This window comes from Gadus chalcogrammus, chromosome 9, assembly GCF_026213295.1.
Source record: "Gadus chalcogrammus isolate NIFS_2021 chromosome 9, NIFS_Gcha_1.0, whole genome shotgun sequence".
NCBI classification, from domain to species: domain Eukaryota; kingdom Metazoa; phylum Chordata; class Actinopteri; order Gadiformes; family Gadidae; genus Gadus; species Gadus chalcogrammus.
In genome coordinates, this window is record NC_079420.1 from 1,394,199 (window position 1) to 1,401,698 (window position 7,500).

Here is a 7,500-nt window from a genome sequence, read left to right on the forward strand (position 1 = left end):
CAGGTACAAAAACAATTTGAATCCTCCTGTGTCCCACTCAAAGACAATGAGGACACACACCGAACCAACAGTGACAGAGTGCCCGCACAGAACAAGCACTAAGTGGAACAGCCTCTCTGTTTGAGCGCCGCTCCTCTTTGACCTCTCACACCGAGGGGTCGAGAGGTCATCCTGAGTCCCACTAGAGACCAACCAGAGTTCAACTAGGACCAGATAGCAGATCAACTAGAGCCCAAGGAGGGTCCACTAGAGTCCAGCTGGGAGACCTTCTAAAGGCTGAGTAGAGTCCAAGAAGAGTCCAGCTAGCTGTTCGACGAATCCAAATAGAGTCCAGCTAGAGTCCAACCTAGAATAAAACTAGAGTCCAACTAGAGTCCAACTAGAGTCCATCTAGAGTACAGCTAGCATAATAACTAGAGTCCAAGTATATTCAAAGTATAGTCCAACTAGGTTCAGGTACCAGACGAAACGTGATCCCCATGGAAGTGGAAGCTCATGGAACACACACACACACACACACACACACACACACACACACACATACACATACACACACACACACACACACACACACACACACACACACACACAGACACACACACACACACACACATCACAGGCACACATGCACACACACACACACACACACACACACACACACACACACACACACACACACGGGGGGGGTGACTCCTACCTCTTGGCCATGGGGGGTGACGGGACGGGGGGTAGTACCTCTGGGCCATGGGGGGTGACGGGGGGGGTGACTCCTACCTCTTGGCCATGGGGAAGTAGCGGGAGCACTCGGACCCGTCCCAGGCGCAGTAGGGGTCCCGGGCCAGGCAGCACTCGGCGCACGCCTTCCCGTACACCTCGCAGCGGTGCAGCGGCATCTGGGACACCCCGATGGACGAACCCAGGTACAGCTGTTGCTGTGGGAACCAGAGGGGGGGGGGGGGGGGACACGATGCAAAGTCAGGTCTCCTCGAATTTCATCCAAATCGTTTTTCATGAACGGTGTCTTGGTGTAGACTTTGGCGGACGCCGTTCGAGGTGGTTTAGTGACAGTTGAACCGCTCTTAGAGAAGAAGGCGGCGGGCGGCGGGATGGTTGTAAATCATGCTAGCAGAGGCGGGCAGGAATGTGCGTCGCCCTTTGGCACGCGGCGACGTCTCCGTCAGCAGACTGAGCTGATCTCACCTGTGCCTCTGCACCTGTGTAGCTGGGACTAGCTGTTGGGCTGACGCAGCGACTCTCAGGTGGTTGAGTCAACCCTGGGCTTTGTAAACTCAGCCTGCTAACAAACGTCTCTTTGTTGTGTTTGTGGAGGGCCGGGGGCTGAAGGTGTGTCGCTACTGGATGAGCAGCTAGCAACGAGGAGGATCGTAACTGTGTGCTACAGACTGTTTTTATACCCAGTGTTCTTTTAATTAAGTTAATTAATTAAGTTAATTAGATATTTATTAATTGTATAATAATTGTGTTGTGGACTTATAAGAATGATCCCTGGCAGTAGCAGTGGTAGCAGTGGTAGTAGTTGTAGTAGTTGTAGCAGAGATATTAGAGGTAGTGGTGGTAGTAGTGGTAGTAGTGGTCATAGTGATAGTAGTGATAGTAGTGGTACTAGTGATATTAGTTGTTTTAGCGGTAGTAGGGGTAATAATGGTAGTAGTAGTGGTAGTAGTTAGTAGCTGTAGTAGTGGTAGTAGTGGTAGAAGTGGTAGTAGTTAGTAGTGGTACTAGTGGTAGTAGTGGTAGTAGTGATAGTAGTGGTACTAGTGGTAGTAGTAGTGGTAGTAGTGGTACTAGTGGTAGTAGTTAGTAGTGGTAGTAGTGGTACTAGTGGTAGTAGTTAGTAGTGGTAGTAGTTAGTAGTTGTAGTAGTGGTAGTAGTAGTGGTAGTAGTGGTACTAGTGGTAGTAGTTAGTAGTGGTAGTAGTGGTACTAGTGGTGGTAGTAGTAGTAGTAGTAGTTATACTAGTGGTAGTAGTGGTAGTAGTTAGTAGTGGTAGTAGTGGTAGTAGTGGTAGTAGTTAGTAGTGGTAGTAGTGGTAGTAGTGGTAGTAGTTAGTAGTGATAGTAGTGGTACTAGCGGTCGTAATAGTTGTAGTTTCCCCCCTCTTCAGCTCTTATTATCCTATCCCCCGTTCAGTAACTCCTTTATTTCTCGTCCTTTCTCTGGCTAATATTCTTTATCGTTCATCTCATATTCGACGGCATCATTACCTGCTTTGTAGAAAGCTCCATTGCTGTTATGGCCGTGGGTTCCTGGAGACAAAGAACGACAAAAGAGGAGGAACGAGTGATTACAACCCAGCGTACAGCCACACCGGTACGGAGGGATGGAGGGCTGACCGGGGCGGGGTCCAGAGGGGGCGTCCTACCCTGAACACAGTCATCTCCTCCAGTAACACCTCCTCCAGGTCATGCCAGGAGCCTCTGGGGACGGACACCACCTTCATCACCGTTCCAATGTCTGCAGGAGGAACACCAGCACACAACACGCGGTCGGACCGGACACTGACGCTGTATCAAACGCTGAGCTGATGAAGGTCGCCGAGGGAAATGCAAAGAGCAAGACGCGATAAAGTGGTCCAATGCGTCTCTTCTCATTGAGGCTAACGCCTTGTTGTACATTGTCCCTGACAAATGTACAATATATAAAATAAGGTTAGGCAAAAGAAAACATACTATACCATATTGATGTTACGATCAATATTTTGATCATAATGTTTTGATCACATCCCCATGGATATTGATGTACGGGGATGATGTGATCAATGATTCAAACGCCTTTGAATGCTGGAGTATCACTCCGCACCGACTAAACAGCCTTTTCTCTATGAACGTATCAATACATAATCAATTAATTTGCATACCAGTGCCGATGAACATGACGTCATACTGGCCGTCCTCCGCCTCCACCTTGTCCACCACGATCTGGGTGAACTGGTAGTCCACGTCCGTCTTCACCATGATGGGCTTGTTGTTGATGGGGTAGACTGGGTGGAACATGGCCGGGTGGCTCCTGGCGAAGGTGACCACGTCGTCGGGGAGGTCCTTGGTGGTGTCGAAGCCGCCGAACGTCTTGCTGGGGCACTGAGCGTGGGGGGGGGGGGGGGGGGGGCGGTTAGGGTTTTCTCCTTGATGTTTCAGGCACTGAAGCATGTATTCAAGAATCCCTGTGTATCTCCATTGGTGTGTGTTGTTGTTATCCTGATCACTGAGGTGTCGTCTTCTACTTTATCAGGGCACACGGCCCGTGGTCCATGTGTGTTATCTCCACTAGGTCAGACTATACCCGTGTCCTGGTACATGAAAGTGGGCTGAACTGTTATTACTGTGTGTCTGTCCTGCGACGACGCCTGTGTGAAAGGGGGTCTATAATGTACAATGTTCAAGTTAAGCATGTAAACATGCTCCGGTGGGATGGAGTTTGGGTGGGGTACGGTAAACGTGATGGATGGAGTGAAGCTCCAACACTGTCCTATACCTATAATGTCCTATACACAATATTCTCCTTGAGAAATTGCGAAGATGTCATTGTCATTACAATCACATATGGGATATTTGGAACAGAAAAAAAATAAAATAATACATGATGAAGATAAATCAATGAACCCGGTTAATCATCATGCAGAGCTTCGGTTAGATGAGGCGAGGGCGAAACAGACGGTTCTGGTTTTGATAGAGGGATGACTGGGTGCAGACTGGGTTACTCTCAAGCTGGACCAGACTGTGTTATCATCACTTGGAATGTGTTGCCTGCACGCCCAGACTTGTGTTGTGATAAATAAAACACATGGGCAGGAAGCGGAGCAGGAAGCTGAGGGTGCCACGTCAATTTGATGTCCAACACATTTATAGAAAAATAAAAGATGGAAATGTGTTGATGAATGTGACGACGGACGGATGTGCGATGAAGTCCATTCTCCTCTGGGGGGGGGGGGGGAGTCATCTCACCGTGCCTGGTCGCGGGTAGGGCACCCGGCCCTGGAACGGCACCCACTGGTAGTTGGGACCGTCGCGGTGGGCGTAGGGGCCCAGGAACACCCTCCTGATGTCCACCATGCTGTACAGACACACCGCCGAGCCTTTGAAGATGTTGCTGAGGGGGAGATAACGGAGAGCGCTCAACGGCACGGCACAAAACAGACCAGATAGCGAGGACATTAAAGTAACAACACAGGATAGGATAGGGCCATGTGGGACATGTGTGTGTCACAGCAGAAAGTACAGCAGAGTAGTATACTTAGAAATAAATACTAAACGATTCAGAAACACATTTTTTTACATTATCGACGGTTAACATTATCTACTTTATCGACGTTATAGCGTGTCTTAACTTAGCTGAATGCTGTCCAAATGAAAGTGGAAATCTTAAAGATTTCCGTCTCATTTTCTCTGGATGTTCTTCTACATTTGGATGTCAGCTTTGGGGATGAGCAGTGATTGCTGGTGTGTTTTTGGACCTCACTTCCTAGGGAGGAAGTGAGGTCTATCGCCCAGCAGTGGCTGCTCTCAGGCGGAACAAGCGATACTGGGTGATTTTAAACATGTCACTAACTGTGTGTCGCTTCTGTTTTCTCTCGGGAATGTCCCACCGACTCCCAGTTTGTAACGTTCATAATACTGCGAATGCAAGGGCTTTCATCAAATGGCTCGATCCCCATTGTGTGAGCTCCTTCGGGGAAAGACTGACCGACGGTGACGGCATGAAGGTGAATCGACTCTGGCCGTACCTAGAGGTGGTGAACACCGTGTACACGATGGGGTTCTTGGGGTCCTTGGTGCTCATTAGAAAAACATCCTCTGAAAACCAACGGAAGACGATGTTACGTCACATGACACTTTGCACACGTCGCACCATACATTCCTGCACGTTTCCATACACACGGCACATTGTTATCTAACCAACGTCGAGGGATGCGTCATTTCAGCAGTACTGAGGACACTCTTTCTCTACATTTCTGATCATCCTGCATATGTTTTGGATGCATGTTCTATTGTACTTCAGTTTGGCGACATCTACTTTTTGTTGCATCATTTGATATCTGCAGTGTGCTCGTAAAAGCTTAATTTACACGCTTTGTGTGTGTGTGTCTGTTTGTGTGTGTGTGTGTGTGTGTGTCTGTATGCGTGTGTGTGTGTCCCTCCACTCATCCCCTCCTCTCTAGTGGGGTGGGGGGCGGGGGGCGGGGGGTGGGGACTCACGCAGCTCGTCAAAGTGTGTGTCGATCCCGTTGGGGCCCGGCACAGAGCAGACCAGACGAGCCTTCAGGAAGGTGGTCCACTTGTTCACCAGGCTGCGGTGACCCCCCAGGTCATTCTGGAGGAGAGGTACGCACACACACGCACACACACACACACACGCACGCACACACACACACACACACACACACACAGACAGGCACGCAGACACACACACACACACAAACAGGCACATACACACAGACACACACACACACACGCACGCACACACACACACACACACACACACACACACACACACACAGACAGGCACGCAGACACACACACACACACACAAACAGGCACAGACACACAGACACACACACACACACAGGCACACGCACACGCAGACACACACAGACACACACACACACACACATATACAGACACACACACACACATACACACACACACACACACACACACAGGCACACGCAGACACACACAGACACACACACACACACATACAGACACACACACACACACAACAACACACACACACAAAGCGTGTAAATTAAACTTTTAAATCAGATTAGATGGTTGTTATTATATGACACAAAAATAACATCAAACTTGTGACTCTCGACAAGCCTTTGGAAACCAAAACTAGAACGTGGTATGCAAGTGATGAGTTCAAGTGAACAAAGCCATCATTCACACGGAGACCTCGCCTCGGACTTGTTATGATCCGTCACCGGCGATGGGAACATCTGACAGGAGTGATGACAGACGACTGTCTACCTACAATTAGAGCCGGCAGCTCCCGCCCGGAGGCGTGTGCGCGTGCGTCCTGGCCACTTGCTGTGTTTGCTCTTCAGTGTGCACACACGCAAACAGAACCCCGTGGAGCCGCTGACAGAAAGCTGACGGAAACACTAGGATCAACACACGTCAAGTTCTGTGTTGATTCACGACAGCCAATTATGTCGCTGAATATGCAGAGTGCTGAAATCATCTGTCTCCCAACCGAGCGGAGGGCTGGTTAACCGTACAACAGAGCCCACCCCCTCACAATCACCCACAATTATGTATTTAATTTAACCCCCACTCTAACCCCATCATTGAATGTGAATAAGACAAAGATGAGTGCATCCAGTGCATTAATACATTCGCTCTATCATCCTCGGTGTCGCGCTGGTTGATCAGGGCGCCGGCCTCAGGGCTGGGGGGTAAAGGAACCGTGGAGGCCTCGACTTCCCTCCGCTGATCCCCGGTCAGTCTAAGTGTTTCACTCCTTAATTAATGACGAATAGTTTGTGTGGAGTGAAAGCTGATCCAGAGCCAGCACTCGGGGGTGAGCCTTCCCCCCCAGAGACTGGTTGGAGCGGGGGGGCTCTGATCCAGAGCCAGCACTCGGGGGTGAGCCTTCCCCCCCAGAGACTGGTTGGAGCGGGGGGGGCGCTGATCCAGAGCCAGCGCTGGGCTGGAGGATATCAGCGCTGCCAGGGACACTGCTCCCTGCCTCTCAGGGTCCGCTGACATTTAGACACTTGGACCGCCTCTCTGTCGTCGCGGGGACCGCCTCTCTGTCGTCGGGGGGACCGCCTCTCTGTCGTCGGGGGGGCGCCGCGCTCAACACAAACAAAGCTTCTCCGCGGCTAAAAATAGCGTAAGATAACAGCTTCTGAAAGCGGCCATTGTTGGAGCCTCTCAGAGACCTCAAGTGGTTTCAAGATAAAAAAAAAACTGGAATCTCATGCGTCGATGTTTACGCATGCACATGGTGCGCACACACACACACGCTGAATGTCTTGGGTGTGTGTTGTCTGCGTGTGTGTCTGTGCGAGACATTGAGTGAGAGACAGAAAGAGAGAGAGAGAAAAATTGACTGAGAGAGATAGAGAAAGAAAGAGACAGCATGGCGAGGGAGTGTGTGTGTGTGTGTGTGTGTGTGTGTGTGTGTGTGTGTGTGTGGTGTGTGTGTGTGTGTGTGTGTGTGTGTGTGTGTGTGTGTGTGTGTGTGCGTGCGTACCTTGCAGAGCTGTCCGATGCGCGCGTGTGTGGCCTTCCCAGCATGCTCTCCGTCTATGGCGCTCTCCCTGAAGAACAGGTAGATCTTGTCGTCTTCGGGGTTGTCACTCTCAGGGATCAGGTGAACGCTCACGAACCTGGGCTCTAGAGCACAGACACATGAAGAAACATGAATACACACACACAGACAGACAGACACACACACACACACACACACACACACACACACACACACACACACATAAAGAAACATGAATACAACACACACACACACACACA

The 7,500-nt window shown here is 50.2% G+C and overlaps 1 protein-coding gene across 1 annotated transcript in view; it reads right to left on the minus strand.

Annotated features, from left to right (window-relative positions):
- The window catches only part of sema3ab (sema domain, immunoglobulin domain (Ig), short basic domain, secreted, (semaphorin) 3Ab), a 28,077-nt gene that overhangs the window by 4,337 nt on the left and 16,240 nt on the right, over positions 1-7,500 (minus strand). Inside the window, exons 7-14 of the mRNA XM_056598144.1 lie at positions 7,223-7,365; positions 5,215-5,329; positions 4,743-4,812; positions 3,964-4,108; positions 2,880-3,099; positions 2,385-2,476; positions 2,227-2,268; positions 775-932 (exon numbers count right to left, since the gene is read on the minus strand). Coding sequence (XP_056454119.1) covers positions 775-932; positions 2,227-2,268; positions 2,385-2,476; positions 2,880-3,099; positions 3,964-4,108; positions 4,743-4,812; positions 5,215-5,329; positions 7,223-7,365 — 985 coding nt within the window. The remainder of the gene's footprint in view (positions 1-774; positions 933-2,226; positions 2,269-2,384; positions 2,477-2,879; positions 3,100-3,963; positions 4,109-4,742; positions 4,813-5,214; positions 5,330-7,222; positions 7,366-7,500) is intronic.